The sequence below is a fragment of the Filicampus tigris genome, chromosome 12, assembly GCF_054856515.1.
Source record: "Filicampus tigris isolate MCC_2025a chromosome 12, RoL_Ftig_1.0, whole genome shotgun sequence".
In the NCBI taxonomy this organism is placed as follows: domain Eukaryota; kingdom Metazoa; phylum Chordata; class Actinopteri; order Syngnathiformes; family Syngnathidae; genus Filicampus; species Filicampus tigris.
Window position 1 is genome coordinate 10,062,579 of NC_141228.1, and position 23,292 is coordinate 10,085,870.

Consider the following 23,292-nt stretch of genomic DNA (forward strand, 5'->3'; position numbering starts at 1 on the left):
ACGTATATATTACAATATTAAGACATCACGTCTTCCTATTACAGAGGGTTGATTTTATACAAGTAATAACAATTACTCCAATAAAAGTTCATCCTGTGAACGGTTTGCTCCCCAATACCAAATTAAATCTCATCTCGTGGCCCAACAAAAAGTAATTAGTGAGTCATTTTCTCCCATAATCCCTTGAGCCAATCTCCTCCAATCCACTGCCTTTGATTCAGTCATCTTTTCACTCATATTCTAATCCATTTTGCTTTGGACTTTTTGTGTGGCTCGCGGCGTGCCCGCCTCTGCACAAAGAGCAGTCACTGAGCTATGACATTAAAAGCTATTGTCGAGTGGGCTTCGGCTACTGACCCCATATATGGGCCCGCATTTGCGGAGGAAGTGCTTGTTTTCATCCATGTTGTCATGACGATGAACACACAGATGCCGCACACAGCTTCCCTTCGTACTGAAGCAGAGCTGTGCATTTCGTCTATGTGACGAAGCGGTCCGTCTACCCGTCACTGACGGACGCCCGTTTTGCTGACGGTTGATGAATGATGGGAAAAACTTGAAAATAGATGGATTAAGCATCGACAGATACCCCTTTATTTAGTCCGCCATTTGTGTTGGGGGCGCAGGTTACAAGTGGACAAATATTGCAGAATTGGGACAGTGCGTGTGACATCATCGACTTATGCCCTCGCTGACGCAGGGGCATAAATTGATGACGGGTTGTTGTTTTGGCAATTTTCAGTAAAGTAGTATAGTAAAGTACAACTTGGGCTCGGTCTTCCAGTCGATGGGAGCTACGGCACCATTTGGACTATTTGCGGCTCCAGCACAATATGCGGCGCATGCACAGAAGGTTGCTAAGTACGATAGCTACATAGGACAAAATACGTAAGTAAAAGGTAAACGGGTAAATGTTTACTTCAGAACATTGATGGAAATTACACATGAAGAGACATTTCTTTTGGCACAGGTACAGGGATTTCACAGAAGGTCGTCAGTTTCCTGCTATTTTGGTCAAATACGCAATGAATTGTGGGTAATGTGCTTCGGCTGAGGGGCCATGGATGCGGGCTCAGCCGAAGTGAGGAATATGGATGCAAAGGGGGCGGGGCGACAGAGCATTTCGCAGAATTGAGACACCCTACACGCTGGTACCTTTGGCAGGAACGCGCAAGTAAGGGGCACAGGGGTGCAACCGTGCAAATGTGGGGATTGGGCCTAAAGGCTCAAAATCCTCGACAACTGACAACAGATATTACTGATGAGAATCCCTGGTTCATCAACACAAACCCTATAAACGTCAACTACATCTATCCATCTATCTATCTATCTATCTATCCATCTATCTATCTATTTAATTTGCTGTTTGATTTTTAGTGTTATTTTTCCCCTCTGTGTAATTTCAGTATGTGACTTACAATTTGTGCATAAATAATTGTTTAAAAAAAACCATACAGAACCAGAGCGACAAATCTTGCAGACAGGAAAACAAAATTACTGGACTGACCTTGTCCTAACAGCCACAGCTGGAATCGGGAGCCAGCTAATCTGGAAGCAAAGTTGTAGAATGGCTTGGAGAATGGGAAGTTGGAACCGTGATTTAGTTAGCAGCCAACACAAACACATTTGCTTCATCAGATTGACTAGCAATGTTCAAACTTTTTTTTTTTGTCTGTCGGAGGACGTGGAGCCCCTCCTCAGATCCGCTCGAAGCCCGGTGTATTCACCCACGCGAACAAACACAGCGAGAGACGTGTTTTCATCATTCGGCAGTGAAACGGGAGTTCATCAATGACGGACTGTGAAGGTCCGTCGGTACCCGGTTAGTGATGATTCCAGTGACGGACGAAAACCCTTTTCAGTTAATGTTTAGTCCATCGGTTTTTCCAAGTTTCCCATCACTGGTCATTCGCCAGCAAAACAGGTGTCCGTCAGTGACAAATTGACGGACCAACCGTCAATAGTGATGGAATGCCCACCTGTGGTAAAAAATTTATGACTGGCAAACTCATCTGACATATTTGTAAGGTACGTTCAAACGTATTGATCAAATGTAGGTTAAATGCATAAAACAAAGCGTTTTTCCCATAATGCCATGGGGTATTGACTTGCGAATACGCAAGTAAAAAAATACTGTTTTTAACATTTGGCCTACATTATACCAATACGTTCGAAAATTAAGTAAGTAACCCCCGATTAGTAATTTTTATGGTTTTATTACTATGTCTGCAGTGCATTCTTTCCATTCAACATTCACAAGTCACAATCATTATGGTTAAAAAAATATTATTTTACTATGTTTTTAGTATGTAGCCTCCATTTTAGCAGAACTAACTCACTCTAACCTAACGTGCAAGTAACTGAAAGACTCACCCCGCCACTCACAAACACACATGGGGTACAGCTGGTACTTGTGAACTTTTTAATGTTTGCAAGCTTAAAGAAATGTAGAAATAAATAAATAATGAATAAATAAATCATTTGCTTGGGCTGAACGGGGGCTAGACAGATTTCTGACTGGGCTATAGCGCCGCCTCGGCTCGGTGTAGCGCTGTGCATGAACTTCACAGCTGTAGTATATCTTAAAGTCAAAGGAAGTCAACGGAAAACGTTTTTTTTCAAGAATATGTTCTATGCATGCCCACTAGTTGAAACAGGGAATTCTGATAAATCTTGCGTTTGTGGAATAAGTGTTAATCCACTCATTTTTAGCCATCTCTGGGGGCGGCCATTTTGTCTTTTGTCAACTGAAAATGACATCACAACTGCTCACAATGACAAAATATCGGCTCAACGGCCGCCCCCGGAGGTGACTAAAAACGAGTGCATTTTGCTGCTTAACTCATATTCCATAAACGCAAACTTAATCAGAATGCCGTGCTTCAACTAGTGGGCCTGCTGGGAACATATTTTTGGCGAGGCTGCATTCAGCCATTTTGGTCCTCACCTTTGGAATAGCCTGCCAGAGGATGTAAGGTCTGCAGAGACTGTTGATATTTTTAAGAGGAAGCTCAAGACACACCTTTTTAGTTTGGCTTTCAACAACTTTTAAATAATTTATCTTTTCTTTTGATTGAAGATAATTCTATGTTTTGCTTTGAATGTTTTAAAGCACTTTGAGTTGCATTTTTATGTATGAAAAGTGCTATATAAATAAAATGTGATTGATTGATGTGATTGATTGATATTTTTGAAAAAAATATGTTTGGGGTTGACTTCCGCTTTAAGTATGTCCTCACGATCATTTTAGCAATAGGGAGAGAAGATGTATGAATGGTATGACTTGGGCATTGGACATTTGATAGTTGCATGTCTTTTCAAGTGGAGATTAGTTTCAATTAGTCCTCTGTGTTAGGAAGATTCATAAATTTGGCATCTTAAAATTGGATCAATTTCGGCCTTCACTGCCATGGGAATTATGGGAGAGAGACGAGTATAAACGAGCAGATCCTTTGCTTGAAAGCTTATCTAACGCTTAATGTTAGTTTTAGCTGTTTAGAAAGCTCTCATTGTCATCAACAATGCAAAAATACATGCATACTGTGGATGCTGAGATTGGTGGGAGTATGACATCACCCACAGAGTCCCTGCTCCCTCTTCACGACACCAATAGACGCAAGTGTTCTATACATTATTCATCGGTTTGGTTGTGTGTCACATTATCTTGTCCTTTCTCACAAGTTGCTCGATGTCTGGGTGTGTGTGTGTGTGTGTGTGTGTGTGTGTGTGTCTGCGTCAGACGTCCTCTTAACTGTCTGCTGCCGTCTCACCGCTAACAAAGAGATATGTTTGCCATACATTCACCAGGGGCCGTATGTCTAATATAGTAGGGGAGGGGGTCTTTTTGTCCGAGACAGACACCTCTTTTAAACGAGCATGCTGGCTAATTGAGTTTGTCCGTGAGGCGTTCATTCACTGTCAGACCTTTGACAAGAGACGAGGGCCGCGTTCACGACGGGCCAAGTTCTCCCCTCGTCAATCTTTTTCCCAAAACGTCAACAGTGGGCCAGACGTGCACACACGCGCGCACACTAGAGCGCAGCGCCGAGCGGTCTGGGACATCCCGCAGTCTGCATCCTGTTCCTGTTGAATGGCCCTTGTGTCACAAAGGACAATTTGGCGACGCTTGCCTGGCTACCTGCGTGGGACCTGAACGCCTCCCAGGACGACTTGCGGCCTCAGCTTTTTGTTTTGTTGGACCCAGAAGTCTCTTCCTCCCTCCTCCTCTTTCTCTTTCACTCTCCCTCTCCTTCTCCTTCTCTCTCTCTCTCTCGCACTCTCAAGTGGTCTGCAGAGAGTGTCCTGCATGGGAACCTGGCTGGCTGCCCCACTGAAAGTCCCCACCCCTCCACGCGCTCACCACACACATGACATTTACACGCACACACACGCACACACACTCACACGCTCATCCCCGCAGGACAGGCCTCCTGAATTAGCGCTTATTAGCCGACTGTTTGACACAGTGACTGGTTGCTCATGGTCACTCGTTCACTTGACACATACAAAGTAGCATACAAAACAGACAGGGTGACTTGCCAATACACACGCAGACACACACTCACGCACGCACACACTATGCCGACAATGGCAGAGCTTAAAAAGCAGTGTGCCAGTGAGAGGGCAAGAGGCATGGGAAGGAAGCATTTTTGCCTAAGTCGGGATACACTTCAACATTCCCCATCTCTTTATGAATAACAATCTATTGAATATTCACTTCCAAAAAAGAATATCCACTTCCAACTGACTTTGGTGAGAGGCGGAGTACAACCTGGGCCGGTCTCCAGCCAATCGCAGGGCACATAGAGTATTGCGAATACACCATTCACCCCAATGGACAAATTAGAGTCCGCAATGAACCTGGAGGGAGCCCAAGTATTCACACAATGACAAGGGAGTGCATGCAAACTCCTAACAGCAAGGCTAGAGGATTTACAAAAATATAAATGTAAACTCCTTCTGATTTCTGTCTGGTAAGATCTAAAGTGCGCTATTAAACTGATAAAGTCAATTCAATTTAAATAATAAGAACTATTCTGAGTATTAATCCTGCTACTTTTACTACTACAACTATACGACTAGTAACCGCAACAACACCGGTTATAATAACATCTTAGCATATTAAATTAGCATATTCTGTGGCCATCCCTCCAGTTGACACCTTACTCCACTTGTACAATTGTCTGCAATTTGATATGACAGTAGATGTCGAAATTGCTGTCATTATTTTTGGTACGCCAGACAACAATGGAGATGATAAACACTGGCCCGTTCACGTTTCCCAGCAGACCAAAGTGCAGCTAGCGTCATCACGATGAGTCATCGCTCGTCTTTAATGTCTACATGTGCGCGTGTACATTAAGACAACATGCCAGGCGGGTAACCAGAATCCACCGGAGGGGTCCTGCTCATTACCCAGAGGTCACAGCCCCCGCCTGACCACTTCCTGCTCGACCCCCCGCCCCACAGACGTGAGCACGCTGGGCTGCGGATCACACGTGCTGCTCACTAACAATCCGGCTTCCTGCCCCAGATGGAGCGAAGACACGTCGCGCCAGAGAGTGCTGGCTTCTATCTGCTCCTTGCTGTGCTCACTTCCTGCTCTCTCACGCTCTCACTCTCATTCATGACCCTCCTGACTATTCACAACAAAATACTCTCAGGGACATCTTGTTCCAAACTTCCTCCCCAAGCTTCATCATATAAAGCATGACTCATATGGGCCTCAATCAGGCTTGAATGGGGAACTTTCCACAAGTGGGCCTTGTAAAGATAACTGGTGGAAGTGTGCTTATAAGCAAATTGTGCTATAAATAACTTGACCTAATGACGTGTGTTTACTTATACAGTCATTGTCACAAAAGGAACAGCCATCTACCCATTTTGTTTTGCGCGTGTCCTCATAAGGGCCACAGGTGAGCCGGTGCCTAAACGGCCTGAATTTAGGGCGAGAGGTACGTACTAGGGATAGACCGATTATCGGCCAAATCGACCATCAACTCTGATATTCAGTGTTTTGACGGATATCGGCATCTGCCTTTTTAAGAAATCTGATGGTAGATAATTCAATAAAATTTTCAGTGAACTTTATAAGAGATTCTTCTGATCCGGCGAACACTCTGCATTTCTTGTTTTTGTTTGAAATCAAAGCAAAGACAAGTGAAATTTTAACATTTCTGTCATTTTAAAATTTTGGAGGACTTTATTTGCTGTAGAAAACTATATGAAGCTATTGTTTGAGTTTTCATTAACTTTGGAAGACATGCTGATGACCCTGCGAGATCCCTTTTTGTTAGAATTTTACAACAAAGATGGATATTGGCAAACATTTATAATAATAATAAAAAATAAACGCTATGCAAATCTGAAAATTAGTTTGATAAACATATGCTGAAAGACGTTTCAACAGTTAAGAGTTTTATTTCATTTTCTTATTTTGACGCCAACAATTTCTTTTTTTTGCTGAAAATGAATATTGGCTGCTAATATCGGTTATCGGGCTCCTTGACAACTGATTATCGGTATGAATGAAAAAAAAATCTTGTTCACCAGACAATCCCAGGGCACACACAGTGGATGTCAATAGCTAACACATCCCTGTTCAAATACCAGACTTTTGTGATAAAAACAAACTGAGACCAAAAACAAAAAACATTTGAACACTTTTCCCAGCATTAATGTGACCTTTAACTAAGGTTGAGCTTATTGTCCATGATTAGATACGGCGTGTTTGATATAAACACAACACTGTCAATAATGGTAAAGTATTGTAATATAACGTTGCCCATTTTGTAGTCAATACCTTTCACAACTGCCACTAAAAAAAACAACTGTCCAATGTTGACAGCCATCAACATGAAATGTTGAAATGTGTTGACAGCTTGAAATTGTGCTGTCCATAATTTCCACCTGAAGCGCACAAGTCTTTCTCTCTTTTTGAAAGTGTTCGCCAACAGAGAGCATCCAGTGAGGAGCTGAGGCTAAAAAGGCAGGCAAAATGAAGAGCGATGTGCTGAATGCCATCCGAGGACATCTTATTGATGCCAGATGGGCTTTGTGAGTGCTAGATTGGCCCCAAGAAAGAGAGCTTGCACAAACATTATTGTTTATCGGTGCACGGCCATTGTTGGAGCGGCGTCCGTCGCCGACGTAGCAGCATCCTGCCAAATTAGAGCGTAGCGGCAGGGGTGCCGCTCTGCCTTTGCTTTCATGGTCGCGGCAGGACTCTGCACGGGCTCTTTTGTGATTGGTCAGCAGCCGTTACAATGACCCTCCGGGAGACTGACCCCATGACTCACTGCCGGAGGCCCAGCCCAGGCCTGAACGGGGTCAGACGAGTAAAGGCTGCCGGTCAGGCCGGTCCGGGGTTGTTGACTCGGGGACCTGACCCTGGCCAGCTTCCCTCCCGCGGGGTCAGGTCTGGAGCTCGGAAGACCTTGGTCCCCTGCCGAGACCAGGGGATGAGCAGCTATTCAGCGGAGCTGAATCTGGAGCTTTTGTCCGGATCAGCGCTGACCAGCGGGGACCTAACAGGTCAAGCGGGCCAGGATCCCGCTGTTGGCCGCAGAGAGTGAAATCAGACGCTCTCATTAGGGAAGCTATTCTGCTCGGGAGAGAAGTGTGAAAAGTTCCAATTAGCTGGAATTAGGGAAGGGACGCGCCAATTGATCATATTGATCACACTCCTGGTTTTCAGCCCAATTCCTCATATTCACCAAGGCATGATGGCAGCACACAGCATCGGCCATGCAGCACTAACACCAGGAGAGCGACCAGATGGTCAGCCCTCCTTTAGCCATCAACCAGCTGAGCTCTCATTGAGCACTGACCTCCACCAATGCCAGTAGGTCTCTTGGAGCATCTCAAATTCCATGAAAAGAAGTGAAAGTTTGCACGCATAGTATTTTAACACATTTGTTAAATTGACGACTTTACTTGTCTTTTCACGGTCCAGCCATTCAATCCCAGGAATTTATTTACATTTCTTTCTTTAGGGTAAAAGACCTGGTCTGCGACCCATTTTTTGGGATGGGGGGTGGGGGGTGGCCGGTTTGGGGGGGGAATCGGCGGCGTCGTGACTGGTCATGTGTGATGGCCAAATGTAAAAACTGAATTTTGAACATTCGAATACGCCACTTCTTGACATACAAAAAGTCAATTCTGGAGGGAAAAAAGTCCAAAAATAAATAAAAATCTTATCTATCGTTGTTGTCATTTCCAATTGGTTGAAATCACAGCAAATATTGCCCAATGGCGAAAAAAAGGTCCAAAGGTGAGGAGGTGACTTGATAAGACATCAAGACAGGCTGCGTCTTGTTCCACACGACACCCACACGTCCATCTCCCCCTTCATCCATCCATCGAGCAAACGGCGCATCCATCTCTCTCTGTCAACAAGCGATGACCAAGCTCAGGGCCGCAGAGGAAGCCCCCTGTCAAGATAGGCCCCTTATCACGGCCCGCTCAGCCCCGCCTGTTCCCATCATCCATCAGGCGGGCAGCCACCTGGGCGACTGCTGACCCTCGCTACGAGTTGATTGGACAGTGAGGCGGAGAGGACACACACGAGTGCAGGAGATAAGACAGATAAGTGGCTTGCTCGCATTCTTGTAAGTCACCAAGTTAGGATGACCACCACACACTTTTCTTTGCATACGAACAGCGTAAACCGCTGTTCTTTTAAACAATGAGGGAGCATCCGAGCTTCTTCTCAACAAAAAGAAACATGGAGGCTATTTTTAACTTCATTAATAATGATTGCCCAAGTTTGTTCACAAGCAACTTCCATTATGCCTTGCGTACATTTTGGTGATGATTCAAATATGTAAAGTGGCATACATGATACATACATACATACATACATAAAAGATACATACGGTATCTCACATATGTACATGGCTCGCATTTGTTTGTTTCCAGATTTTTTTTGAAGAACTGATACTTTGTTACAATTTGAACAGCTTGTGTAAAAATTTGGATTTGCTGCCCCTTTGTAATAACTCGACATACATACAGCCATTAAAATCTAAATGTAAAAAAATATCTATTCTTTTTCTCCCATCCTTTAAGTTCTTTGCCATACTGAACTTCAAGTGACCAGTATGAGAGTGTCAGAGCGATAAAACCAAATGTAACAGAACCTGCCACCCATTCACCCCAGGGACCTTGTAATGAGCCACATGACACCAGGGAGGGAAAATGGATAATTGGGCCCAATTTGGGCTGTTTCATTTAGGGGTGTACTCACTTTTGTTGCAAGCAGTTTAGACATGTATGGCTTTGTGTTACTTTAAAAGTACACTGTTATACAAACTGTAGAGCAACTACTTTGCATTGTAGCACAGTGTATCGTTTCTACGGTGTTGCCTTATGGTAATATAGTATCTCACATCAGAGTGGTGTTGGCCAAGTGGCACCTAAAGGGCTAGAGTGGAATAGTACGACTTTGCACATCATGATTTTTAGATCAAACATGTCAGACGGCCATGTCTGAGTCATTGTTATTGGCATTGGCAGAAATCTGCTCTGAACTTTCTATTTGTATTTGAGTTATGGAAAGTCCTAATACATCCTCCTAGACCACCTCCTCGTCTTCCTCTTGTGTTTGCTTTGTTTGTATTAGCAGTCAGCAGGAGTGAATTAGGGATGAAGAGAGGAGCATCCATCTCCGTCTGGATTTGGCCTCCCGCTCGTGCAAAAATAAGTGGCCAATTAAGTTGGCGGCAACCGTGTGCGCTTGTCCCTATCTGACTGCAGATTAATGACCAGCCAGCGCTTTCCCTCCCCACGCCCATTTATCAGAAGCGGCAACTAGGTCAGATGATGATTAAACGTCCGGACCACCGGGTCCTCCTGGGGCCCAGGTCCGAGCATCGGCGTTGGCTCCTGGCTGGATTTAATTGCTGGCCTTTCTCCTGACGCCGAGAGGAAAAGGAGGCGATTGCATTGGCAGCTCCTATTAGCCCAAGAGTGCTGCGACGTCTCCCATCTTGAAGAGCCCACTTCATTAAAAGATTCCCACTTAGGCACAATTGGACCTTTCTCACACTCACTGTCAACCACCCAGTTCACTTTGACACCCTGCTGTGAGCTAGTGCAAGTACCACTACAGAAGTTAAGCAATCGAAGCCAATGATGATTTGGTTCCGATTAGAAACGTGAAGGAAAGGAAAACAGAATTAGTCTGTTCAGTTTACCACAAGACCGATTTGATCGAGTGTATCGAAATCGGTCGATATTTTTCATTTTATGCAAAATCGGCAATGGACTTGTAACGTCATGATTTGCACAGTGATGTCATCGATCTGATCCACGAAATAAGACATTACAGCAAACAACCTCGTTCAGCCGGGGTCGTTCTGTGCTGCCATAGAGTATATGTCATCTTGAAAGCGAATCTATTTTTAGCCTTGCCTCGTGTCGTGGGAGCAGAAAGACATTGTGCTGGGAGGCAGAAATTCCGCGGCCGCACCCTCGACCATCCTGTCACAAAGTAATACCGTTCACGTAGTTTTTCTTTTTGACTGGTAAATAGTCAGAATGTCTTTTTTCATTTATGTAAAAAAAAAAAGGTATGAGTCATCTTCCAAACCGCTTATCCTGTACAGGGTCGCGGGGAGGTGCTGGAGCCATCTAACATCTTTTATTCAGAATAGCTTCCATCACTCACCGTAAGTTATTTAAACTTTCGGCCAGGCATATTCAGCCAATCAGAGATGCAACCAGCAAGCAGGTGTGCTGTCTGAACATACACGAGAAAAGCTCCGATGTTGACAGACGCACTAAACTTTTGCTAAACGGGGATACGACATATACTGCGGTCATGCCGAATGTGAGTCAAGCTATTGTCGCGACGCGATTACATATAAAGTCAATACAGCTTCCGAATCTGTACAGCCAGACCGGAGCCAAACGGCTTTGAGAATATGTTTACTCCCGTCACATACACGGCAAGTAAAGAGTGGACAAACAATTTAGAGAAATAATCATTGCGGTCAGCGGGCACCGGGACTTGTACAACACCGCCGGCTTCCAATACGAGCCAAAAAGGAGCAGGCGTAGGCTACTTGGTGTAGCTGGCAAGTAATTGTAAGGACTTGTTTACAGCTGTTGAACCAAGATAGCTCTAGTTTTAGCAAAAGACACCTGACTGACTGGTGACATTCATGCATTTGTTTTTCATTATGTCAGAAAAGGAGATGTTGTAAACATTGCATCTTTTGTTGCGTATAACGTTTTTTAAAAATATATATTTTGGGGGATTTAAATGATTATTTTTTCCAATGCATTTCTGCTATGGTGTCGGTCGACCATAGATGAAATATCCAAGTTGTTTAAATAGATATATTGCTCCATCTCCCGATCTAATCAGTGATCGAGGATTGTTATTTCCAAATTTTATGATCGCTGATCGGCCCCAAAAAAATCTGATCGCGTGAAGTCTACTTAGTCCATTTTCTATACTGCTTCTGCTGTTCAGGGCTACAGGTGGTAGGAGCCTATCCAAGGCAACTCAGACTACACAGGACTGGTCACCAGTCAATCACAGGGCACATTCACATCATCACTTGGGGGGAAGTGAACCCGCACTGCTTGCACAGAAGTCATAAGAGTGAAACCGTTACGCCACCCGTGATCACTCCTAACACTGAGGCAGAAAAATCCATAAAGCACCCAGCCTCATCTTAACATGCCATGCACTCTTAATTTGAATGATTTCTAGATTTGTAAAATGAAAGTGAGTCACACCACAGATAGTCCTTAGACATTTTTAACACTAAGTATCATACAAGTGTAAAAGGAAGTTAACCACTTAAAACCAAGCCAAAAATAAAAACTGCATGATACACATATAGAGCAAAGAGCTCAGCATTCACACTTTCACATGAGGCCAGCCTGCACTGTGTCACTTTGGCGAGCCCGCATGCATCCACATGCACACACGCTGCATGTCTCCTTTAGGACGGTTCATTCATCAGTGGGCGCTCTTCTTTAAATGTGATTAGTGAGTGCAAGGCAGCGAGAGACGCTTGATGAAATTAGCCTAGCAGGCGCCTGTAATAGAATTTACGTGTGTGTTTGTGTACGTGTGCAGAGGGGTCAGCCACTCTCTCATGAGTATCTGTCAAGAGTCTCACGATCAGATGCTAATTGACTCTTGGGTCAACAAGGAGAAGCGTGTGCATCTTTAATAGCATTATTCTTAACTAAATACACATGGATACTTCTTTAGGCATTCCTTTCATAGGGATGATGTGTGGTGCGTGTGATGGTAATGGAATTGAATTGTTCTGCCTATCAATATACGTCACTGGCATAGATAGATGATCAAAGAGACATTTGTTGCAAATAAATTGAAGCAACCAGGAAAAATTGGATGACTCTGCTTTATACTGACCCCACTTCAACTACAGTAAAATGTATTTAAACCACAGAAAATTATAGTGGGATTTTTCAATTTGAGTCCCTTTTTTCTGAGTACAGTACATGGCCAATGGGAGTTTAATGGAGATGCAGAGACGAGATCTAGCCCCATCAATGCAAGCTTGACGTAATCAAAAAATACCAACCGGTGGTGACAGATAGACACACCCGCGTCTAGCTTAGAAAACACACACACACACACATTGCTGGCCCATGCTGTTTCAAAATATACGCACAAAAATGTTTAACCGTACAAAATACGATCATGTCTATCTGACGTTTGAGAGGAAGCAAACATATGAACTATTCAATCAGTGTGGTTGCACTGAGCTTTTCCATGCTGGTGGAAGCAGCGTAAGTTCGGCTATCGTTGCCATGTGAAAGGCTTCCGTCGCCAATGTGACCCGGCCGGGCCTTTCAGCCCCAAAGCTTTTCAAGCGGCGGCTGGCCGGACAATACGCGACTGGTGTCCGGACTCGGACTGGCCCCTGAGCCGATTATGAAGCACCAACAACGCCCCCCCCTCACTGGGCCTGCGAGGTCAGCGTCTGGGATGACCTGTGATCTCCCGCCATGTTTGGACACGTCCACGCACAAAGCGTCACATTAGAATATGCATGCAGAGGAAGGAGGGCAAGAGGGCTCCGGACTGTTGCCAGCGTTTCCATGTGCGTCTACGTATGATGTTGGCATGGCGACCTGGTCAGTGACTGCCGGACCACCGGACCGTCTCCCCCGCATGTGTCCTCTCTTGTCCGAGCTCTCATTGTTCGGAGGCCAGGGGGAGGAATTACACCGGGGATGATCCCGTATTACTGGGCCGGGCCGCCATTCAGGTTGCTCTTAGTTTTGTTGGCCCGCTCTGGTTTTATCCTCCTCCCTGAGTTGCACCAATGAGCTTAGCTCTTTGATGTCCTCATAGACTGACTACCACGCAGCACAGCACTCACAATTCCCCGGCTCCTGCTGCACACCTCAAATGCAACTCTAACATTATGTTGCCTTTGAAAACCTTTTCCAGAATTAAAATGACAAAGTCTCATTGTGTGAAATGTCGAACAGTATGGCACAACTGCGCAAAGCATAACACGTTTGAATGTAGTCGCTTTGAGGTAGTTATAAGCGGTATGGATCATGGATGGATGGATGGATTTGTCGTCAAATAAACTTATAGAATATAGTGAGAGCGCTGTTTTCATGCAGCAATTCTATAACTGAGCTATGAGGCTGTTATGGTTGAGCCCTGCATACACTCACTCAAGAGAAATGTGTGATGGGACTAGTGAAAGCGAAACCCAGCACAGTTGTGTCCAATCTACAGTTAGGTTTTTTTTGTGGGGTTTTTTTTAAGGAAAGTCAACCCAAATATAATTTTTTTCAAGAATATGTTCTATGCAAGCCCACTAGTTGAAACAAGGCATTCAGATAAATATTTTGTTTGTGGAATAAGAGTTAATCCACTCGTTTTTAGCCATCTGTGGGGGCGACCATTTTGTCACTTCTGTCGACTGAAAATGACATCACAACTGCTCAGAGCTCAGGTAACGAACATTCACGGCTGATCTGATTTCTGAAGCTGAGCCATTCTTGGTTGATACCTGAACCCTGAGCAGTTGTGATGTCATTTTCAGTCAACAGAAGTGACAAAATGGCCGCCCCTTGACATGGCTAAAAAGGGGTGGATTTTGCTGCTCAACTCATATTCCACAAACACAATATTAAGCATAATGCCGTCTTTCAGCTAGCGGGCCTGCTGGGAACATATTCTTGAAAAAAATGTGTTTCCTCTTTAAGTGATTATCATTCAGTATTGCAGGATAGAGAGAAATTGAAATATTGAGAGAAAAAAAGCACACCTGTCAGTTGGAGGGCTGTATATTTCCTGGTCAATAGATAAACAAATAGAATTATGAAAATAATGTTGTTTATTCAAATGATATGGATAAATAGAAATGTATATTACATTTAATTTACCGGTACATTTCTACACTGAAAAAAGGGTGTGGTTGAATTTACTCCATTTTTTTTCATCAAGTGGTTGCACAAAGTAAAATAATCTGGATCCGGATACATTTATTACGTAGAGATGTAGTCTACTTAAAAAATTGATCTGGATCCAGATGATTGCAATCATGTGATGAAATTAAATTGTGTAAATTCAACAAAAACTTTTTTCAGTGTAAAAAATGAACCCCCCCAAAAATCTATACTATAACAGGTATTTCAACTTACATTTACTCCCTGCGGCTATTTTTTATAGCATGTGTCAAACTCAAGGCCCAGGGGCCAGCTCCAGCCCATCGCATCATTTTATGTGCGCGGCCCACAAAAGCTAATAAAATGCGACAGCTTCATGTCTTGCTAAATGGGTTTGTTCTTTTCGGTTTGGCAGAAATCATATACTAAACTAACATTTTTCTTCCCTTCATCCCCTTTTAACATAAATAGTTGAACAGGTAAAAAGTTTGGTTCAACCTCAGTTGCATTGGACCAAAACAAAATCTCCCAAACACGTGAAAATGTGTTGTGAAACAATGAAACCAAAGTTGAACTTTTGGGTCACATTTCCAGAAGGTGGTGAAAACACAACCCGATTTTGATACGTTCTCAACTATTTGAATGCAACTGTGCACCCCCTGCATCATCCAGCTGTTAGAACTTTAAACAACGACCTGCAGCTAACCTCCAAAGCGGTGTGTGTGCGCGGGTGCGTGCATGCATGCAGTGCCTTTGGAGCAGCCCGCGGTCCATACTGTTTTTATTGCTCACGTCATACACAGCCAGCGGGTGTGTGTGCGTGTGAGTGAATGCGTTCATGTGTGTCAGGAATGGCCGGGGGTCCTGCTCTGCGTGTACTCATTCAGCGCAAAGGTCGTGTGTCAGGGGTCAAAGGGTCTTACGCGGAGAGCATGAGGTGGCTGGAGGTGCTGGTGACCTTAGTGGGGGTCGGGTGTGATGTGGGTGCGTGAGCGTGTTATGGGGGGGGAGCAGTGGCGCACATGCCCCGAGCGAGAGAGGCTATCTTAATTGGTCTCTGGAGATTTTAAGGAGTGTGAGCGTGTGCGTGTTTGAAAGTGTTTGAGTGCAACCTGCTGTGACTTTTTGGACATGTGTATAGTTTGATCCTGATGATCTATACAGTGCATCTTTGAAATGTCCTGAGAAATACATTTATTTGATTATTGGGTACACCTGCAATGCAATTGAGTGAACATTGCAAGAGCGGGCAAGGCAGTAGAAATGTGACAAGTGGCTGCCTGAAAGCTTACGTCGATCCTCAGTGATGTCGGTCGACAGTTTCTATCCTCCGACTTCACTTTGGTCTCGGTAACGGAAGTGAGGATTACAATTAGTGTCTCATTACAGGAGACATATGTATTTTCTGCCACACAATTAAAATGGTTCCAAGGAGTCTTACAATTGGTTTTTAAAAATGTAATTTTTTTCATGTTTGTTCAATTTTTTTTTTTTACTTTAAAAGTATTTATGCTCTGTTTTAGGTTGATTGAAGTCCTGTCAGAATAGTCTGTTGAATGTGGATTTTGTGCAATGCTATTTTATATCCTCATTTATAAGACATTGTCATAAGTGGTTCTAAAGTTTGTGGAGTGGTATCTCACTGTATACCTAGGAGATGACATTTCTTTTCTTTCCTTTGCTTTAAAGTGGAAATCAACCCAAACATATTTTTTTCAAGAATATGTTCCCAGCAGGCCCACTAGTTGGAACACTGCATTCTGATACATATTACACTTGTGGAATAAGAGTTAATCCACTCGTTTTTAGCCATCTCAGGGGGTGGCCATTTTGTCACTTCTGTTGACTGAATATGACATCACAGATGCTACGGGCTCAGATAACGACCAATCATAGCTCAGCTTCAGAAAGCAGGTCAGCCGTGATTGGTCGTGACCTGAGCCCTGGGTAGTTGCGATGTCATTTTCAGTTGACAGAAGTGACAAAAGGGCCACCCCCAGAGATGGCTAAAAACGGGTGGTTAACTCTTATTCCACAAACACAATATTTATCAGAATGCCTCGTTCCAACTAGTGGGCTTGCAAAGAACATACTCTCTCAAAGGGAAAGGAATTACAATACAATTCACATCCAACTGTCACATTCAGGTTGAAATTACTCAGTTGTTGTTTGTTACCATGACAACTGGTTGCAGAGACACTGTTGGAGCATTCTGAACACCCTGAGCGGGAGACCCTTCCGCGTCCAGACTCCAAATGAATGGCGGGTGTGCAGAGTCGCTAATTGAACCATATACAGCAGCATTTCATCACCGAGTTGCAAAATTGCACTTGATAAGCAATTAAAAACTCAATTTCATAAGCAGCATAGAAAACGAATGAGTGATTGATTCTCATGCAAGATTTTAATTTCTTGAGATGGTGAATTTGTGAGTTTTGCTCGCTGCCAGTGTCATAAAAAATACAACAAAATAAAAGTACAAACTCTTTCGCTCTGTGTGCGGTTTCAATTTTTGAAAGGAATTACTGCAATTTTGTTGTCCAAAGACATTCTTCATTTAAGCTGTGCGTGTGCATGCGGCACTGTTTGCTGAGGGACAGTCGGCAGGCTGAGCACATTATCCACCTATCAAAGCATTATTTACCTCGCTCCTCTCCTCTCCTCTCCTCTCCAAGGGATCGCCTGATGAAAGGCCGCCGAGTGCTTGTGTGCGTTTCACTCGAGTCTGGAGAGACGACGACAACTACAGTCACTCAGTGTTGGCAGAGCAAACACTACGAAGCATCCAATAGCACACAATGTGCAGCACGTGCACACACAACTGACGAACGCCGCTGATAAACAATTAGTTGTTGAAGTTGTAAAAGATGATAACTGTCTAAGAAATGTAAAAAGGAGCTAACCACAGTTAAATTGTGAATTGTGTACTCGCCCAGTCCCAAAGTTTGATGAGTGATAAATCTAAAAATGAACATAATAGCATAATAAACACTGTATATTTTACGCTGTAGACCAGGGGTGCCCAAGTCTGGTACTCCAGAGCCCATTTACATGTTTCCCTCCTACAACACACCTGATTGAAATGATCAGGATTGAGGAAAAATTGTGATAAGCTTTCGCAGGCCGCATGAAATGACGTGGAGGGCTGGCTCTTGCCAGTGAGGCTTGACTTTGACATGCGTGACTCGATTTGTGGTCACCATGACAACATTGCGAGTAGCCATGCTACTCCAGTGTGTCGTCCAAATTTTATTTTGAGGACAACTGTTACGGTTTTCTTCTGTAAAATGTCCTAAATCTTGCAGGGGAGTAATGTGTGTTTATTTATTTGAATCTACCCCTTGAGATGAGCCATTTTAGAGGGGGTCTGAGTAATGTAACTCAGAGAATCTCACCAGCTTCCGTTCAGTTCTTATTTGATTTAACAATAGTACTAGTTGAAGACGAGGCCTACCATTGTCCACAGCACGCATGAACACAAACATTCAGATGTAATGTGTTTGGGTCTATTGTGGTCTGGTTGGCTGTCAAGCTGCTCTAAGGTGACCAGTAAACAGGTCCGATTGACTGGCTCTTCCAATGTTTGCCAGTGCAGAGAGGAGACGTGTGGAGGTCAAAGGAGGTCAGCGGGGCAAAGCAGTGACCTTTCATCTTCAGCACCAGTGACCGGCAGGTGAATAAACAGAGAGAGAGAGAGAGACAGATAGACAGAGAGAATGTGAGAGAGAGCAAGAGAGAGGGGGAGAGAGGTAGAGGGAAAGAGAAATTGAGACAGCAAGAGAGACACAGTGTGTGTGAGAGAGGTAAAGTGAGTGAGGGAGAGAGACATAGAGGGAGAAAAAGTGATAGAGAGAGTAGGAGTAAGAGAGAGAGGGAGAAAGTGTAAGAGAAAAGGAGAGCGATTAAGAGAGAGACAACAATTGAGAGGGAGTAAGAGAAAGAGACAGAGAGAGGGGGAGACAGAGCCAGAGAGTGTATGAGAGTTTGAGAAAGAGGAGAGAGAGAGAGAGAGAGAGAGAGAGAGAGAGAAAGGTACAATTAGTATTTGTAAAATTTGAAGGTCTGGGTTTATAAATAATTCAATGGATTTGTATCATTTTGAAAAGGAGCTCTTCATATTAATGTTATCTAAATGGGCAGCTTGGTGGGCCCATGGTGAGCATGTGTGCCTTTCACTTATTGGGTACAAATATTGTCGCCGGTCCTCCTCTGTGGAGTTTTCTGCAGGTACTGTCTTCCTCCCACATTCCAAAAACATGGGTCTTGGCTTTTTTATTGTTCTCTAAATTATCCACAGGTGTGACCGTGAGTGTGAATGATGGTTTGTCTATATGTCAGGCGACCAGTCCAGAGTGTACCCCGAATCTCGCCTAAGCTCAGCTGGGATAGGCTTCAGTTGACCTAATGTGGGCAAGTCCATAGAAAATGGATGGCCGCAATTCTTCCTTAATAAATCTGCGAAAAATGCAACGTTACATATCCAGGAGCTGTGTATGCATGAAGATATACAATTTGGTGCTATTTCCGCCTCTGCTGAGAGATCTGAAGAAGAGGGAAAAATATGACAGAAAATTCTTTGGCATTAATCTGAAAATGACAGATCGTCAATTGCGGCCAAAGTCAGAACTGCTCCCTCACAGATACATTTTCGTAAATAGGCACCTCCCAAAAGATTTCATTGTTTGAGTAATTACACACTTAACGGATATGTAGCCTCTCCAGACAGCCACTTTTAAAACCTTGTCCCCAAAAAACTTACACAGTACCAATATTTTTATTTTATCTGGGTGACTTCAGAAAAGTCGTTTTTGTTGTTTTGCAGATAAAAAGCAAAAGATACATGGGCTTCATCAAGCAGCGACGATATGTTAAGTAGCCACAAATGAGCTCATTTGTCTAAATCGTCCTCTTAATCCTATTTGGAACTGTCATTTGTGTCAAGGTCATGTGAAAAAACACCAACGTGTGTGCACGCCAGAATTCCTGGCGCCACTTTCCATGTAACGTGGCAATTCCCTTGTCTTAATGTAAAGGACTGCTCAGCATGTTGAACTTGAACAATGGTGGGAAACATAGCACATAAGCCTGTTTAGCCATTTAGCTGGCAGAAGCCATGTAAAACAGGCCTGTTTGGGAATGTAAATCAAATTAAAAGACATAAGCTTGGTGGAAATGAGATTTCCTGAAAAGAGACACACACACAAAAAAAAGAAGATGGCGCCGACTCAGTCAGTCGTGTTTGTCGTGCGATGCCGCCAACATGGCGGCGCGTGTTTACTTTTGGTTTTAACGCCCGCTAAGACTATTGACGGCTAGTCAAGTAACCTCACCAGACCGTTTTTGCTTGGACACTTAGACGATAAAAGGTGCTCCTCGGCATCCCCCCTCCGACGACAAGTGAGCGATCTAAGTAGTGTGGACGGATACAATGTCAACCTGGCAACGCAGCCTGGATCTGGCAACCGGGATCAGTGTTTACCTAAAGGCTCAGGCGGCTCAGGCCACACCTCACCTGCCGCCCTCACGGGTTACCATCAATGGCCACATAATCCTCCTTAATAATCCATGCAAACCCACACAAGCTTCCCGGGCCTCAAGCGCACCCCCCTTATACTCGATTAAGAAACACTTTGTGCCTCCATCACTTTTTCCATGGCAACTTTGCATAGAGAGAGTTCCCACCCACCCCATTTTTACACACACAAGTCCCTTTTCAATGCTTGCGCCTCTCTCCCTGCATTACATCACTCAATCACTGTTTAACTGACTACTTGACGATACGGACTCGATTTATCATATCTTGACATATCTTTAGCTGGGTACTTTTCAACAGATTAGCTTTGTATGTGAATGGACAAGCTGCCATCTCATTGGCACATCAAATTGAAAAGTGTTCTCTTTTAAAACTCTATTAAAAAAATAAACAAAAAAAATTGAAAACTGAAAATGTAGTTACATACACATAAAATACATTTTAAATAAATACTTAAAACAATATGATGGTCTTATTTTTAATACAACAAAGCTGATATAGCACAAACTTAATTAGGTTATGACAATGCTAATTCAAACACAAATTTGAAGTTGATCCAATATTTACTTCATTCAAATACTAAAATATTAAGTTCAAATTAACTAAACAAATGTGATGTTACAAAGTAAACACCATCTTGTTTGTGTTGACCAAATTAAGTAAATGTAACACTTTTAAGTAAACTAAATGATGCATTGTTTTGAGTGTATAAACCAGTGCAAATCAATAAAATGAATTGGCCAATTAGTGTACTTTTACATCACCTGGTTCCAAGCAATATTTGTTTGTTAACACAATAAAGGTTTACATTTAAACTAGAGTGTTAGCAGTTTCAAAAAAAAACTTCGACTCAATACATAATTGCGATCCAAAGGAAAGTATTACATGAACAGTTCATATTTTCATTTTTGAAAACGCAAAATTTCATTAGGTACACTCACACGGTCAATTCAAGATAATCCATCCAAAAATATATTAGGGTGAAGCTTTATTAATTTATCATTATGACTTAAGAGGCATTTTGTTCCTATTTAAAGGCATCTAGTAACTTGTTTTACATAGAAAGACATTTTCGAACCCTTTTCAGTGACTAATGTTTCTATTTGTCGTTCAATTTATTTGTTGAATAAAATTATTTTAGTTGTATTCATTATTTGTTTCTTTTATGAGTTTTTAACAATTGCATTAAATACAATTAAATTGTGTATTTTTTCATGTTATTTAATTTTACTTTCTTACCTTGTTTTACTCTCCGCTTATCCTCAATGACTTACTAGATTTATTTTTTATGGACTATTATTAATTATTTCCTGATTGTTATGCTGTGTCTGCGAGGAAAAAAATGAAAACAGAAACATAAAATCAGTATTGTATGCATTCCGTCTCATTGGAATCCCAGTCTAGCATGCGTTTCATTCTGTCTGTGTGTGCGCATGTTTGGAGATTACCACGATCTAAGACGAGCAGGAAAATGCAGACAGCGCATCAGGGGGATGTTTCACCATGTCACAAAGGACTGATTCATTTGTGACGTCTCGTGCGGGGAGACGCTGAGGTCATCTTGAGAATTCTTGAATGGATGAGATCGCGCAGTCATCGTCTGACTGCGCGCACACACGCGCGCGCGCGCATATATGAATGCATACCGGACCACCTAAGAATTCACACCTCCATCAACTTGAAGCTTTAAATCTGCTCATAATTTATAGCTCTCACACACACAAGAATAGCCTTCTCTATATGTGTGTATGTGTGTGTTGGGGGTGTGACAAACAAAGGTCAGTAACCTCAATGACTTGGCTAAAATCCCCACGGGCCCAATTCAAGGGAATGGACCCCACAGCGCAATGGGAAGAAGGCACGGACATAATGAACACAAAGGGCAATTGTGACGCCGCACTGCAAAAGAATGAGGCCCCGGGGACAGTAGACGTTTTGTCGGCTGAAGGCGAGAAGCAAGATTTGGACTCGAGTCTCAGATAAGATTCATGCGGGAGGTGACTGTTTACATTTACATCCTTTGTGTGGATGGGACGGCGCTGACTGAAGTGCTGACAAGTGACAAGCATTGGCCAAATGTAGTGGCTACTACATGGCAAAGGGTCACTTGACTTCCTGTACAGTGTGGACAATAAGTCCTTGGTGGTACTATTCTAATCTCACTGCAAGCTAAATACAACAATGCTAGTTGAAAGGGAAGGGAAAGGTTCTCTAATTTAATATCACAAACTTCTACAATATTAGTTAATACAATTAGAAAACCTACACAAAACTAGCGACAGAAAACAGTGCATGAATAGCTAAAATCCTAATACCTAAAAGATCCAGATTTTTTTTTTTCATGGGACTGAAGGGGACAATCACAAAGCACAGCCAATCACGTCTTGAGCTATTTAGATTTCATTGAGAGATAAGTGTTGTGATTTGATTAAAACAATAAGGAATTTGGTGTTACTTTTGAATACAGTAGCTGTCAATTACAGATAAAGCTAGGTTAACTTAACTAGAAATAAAGTCCTTTTAAATTGCATACAAATGTTGCTTACATTTTTACATTTTATCCCCTCGTATGATTTTTGCCAATTGCATAAGATTTTTGTCAACATATAGAGAACACCTGCAGAAGAAATAAAGGAAAAAAAAAGACAGAAAGTAAGACTCGTCCAAACAAACATGCTGGAGAAAACAAAACGTCACTGTCCTGTGAAAAATACTTATATCCATTTTTTTCAGTTTTCTCATTTTTACATGAACGGCGTTTCCGCGTTACAGACATTGCATTAACGTGAAAATCATTTTTTCCAAAAGTGACAAAAGTGTATTTCACAGGACAGTGACGATAAGCAACTTTGCAGAGGTAAAAATGACTGATTCCATTCCTGTCATTTCTAAATAGCATCTCCTTCAACTACTCAAATGCACTATAACAAGTGTTTAATTTTTTTTTTTTAATTAAACATCACGGAGTGCCATATTTGTGTTTGTCCATGCCGATGTTCTTGGGCTACTTCCTAGTTCAAAGAGAAGTCTTAGGACAACTAACTTTTTCTCTGTGGCGCTAGGAATGATTCCATCATGACTCAAATGTGACAAGCTTCCGCAAATGGTGAGTCATTTTTAATCTTGCCTCAAACGGGGGTCCACTTGCACCGATTTTTAAAATCTTAACCGTTCTTCTGGCCGCTTCCTATTTGGTTAATGGTCTATTTCACGTTAGACTCACACAATCTGTGGTTTGGCCTCCGTGTTGACCAAACCTAAAGGAATTGACACTGTAAATATTGAACAGTTTTAACAATTCCCATTGTGGGCACCGACCCTTTTCAGAGGAGATCGTGATGTAAAAATCCCTAGTAGCA

General features: G+C 42.9%; 1 protein-coding gene across 1 annotated transcript in view; it reads right to left on the minus strand.

The window, feature by feature from the left end:
* Window positions 1-23,292, minus strand: part of LOC147138307 (dynamin-like GTPase OPA1, mitochondrial) — a 48,797-nt gene that overhangs the window by 10,028 nt on the left and 15,477 nt on the right. Inside the window, exon 3 of the mRNA XM_086048223.1 lies at window positions 17,045-17,125. Within this exon, the coding sequence (XP_085904349.1) occupies window positions 17,045-17,125 (81 nt within the window). The remainder of the gene's footprint in view (window positions 1-17,044; window positions 17,126-23,292) is intronic.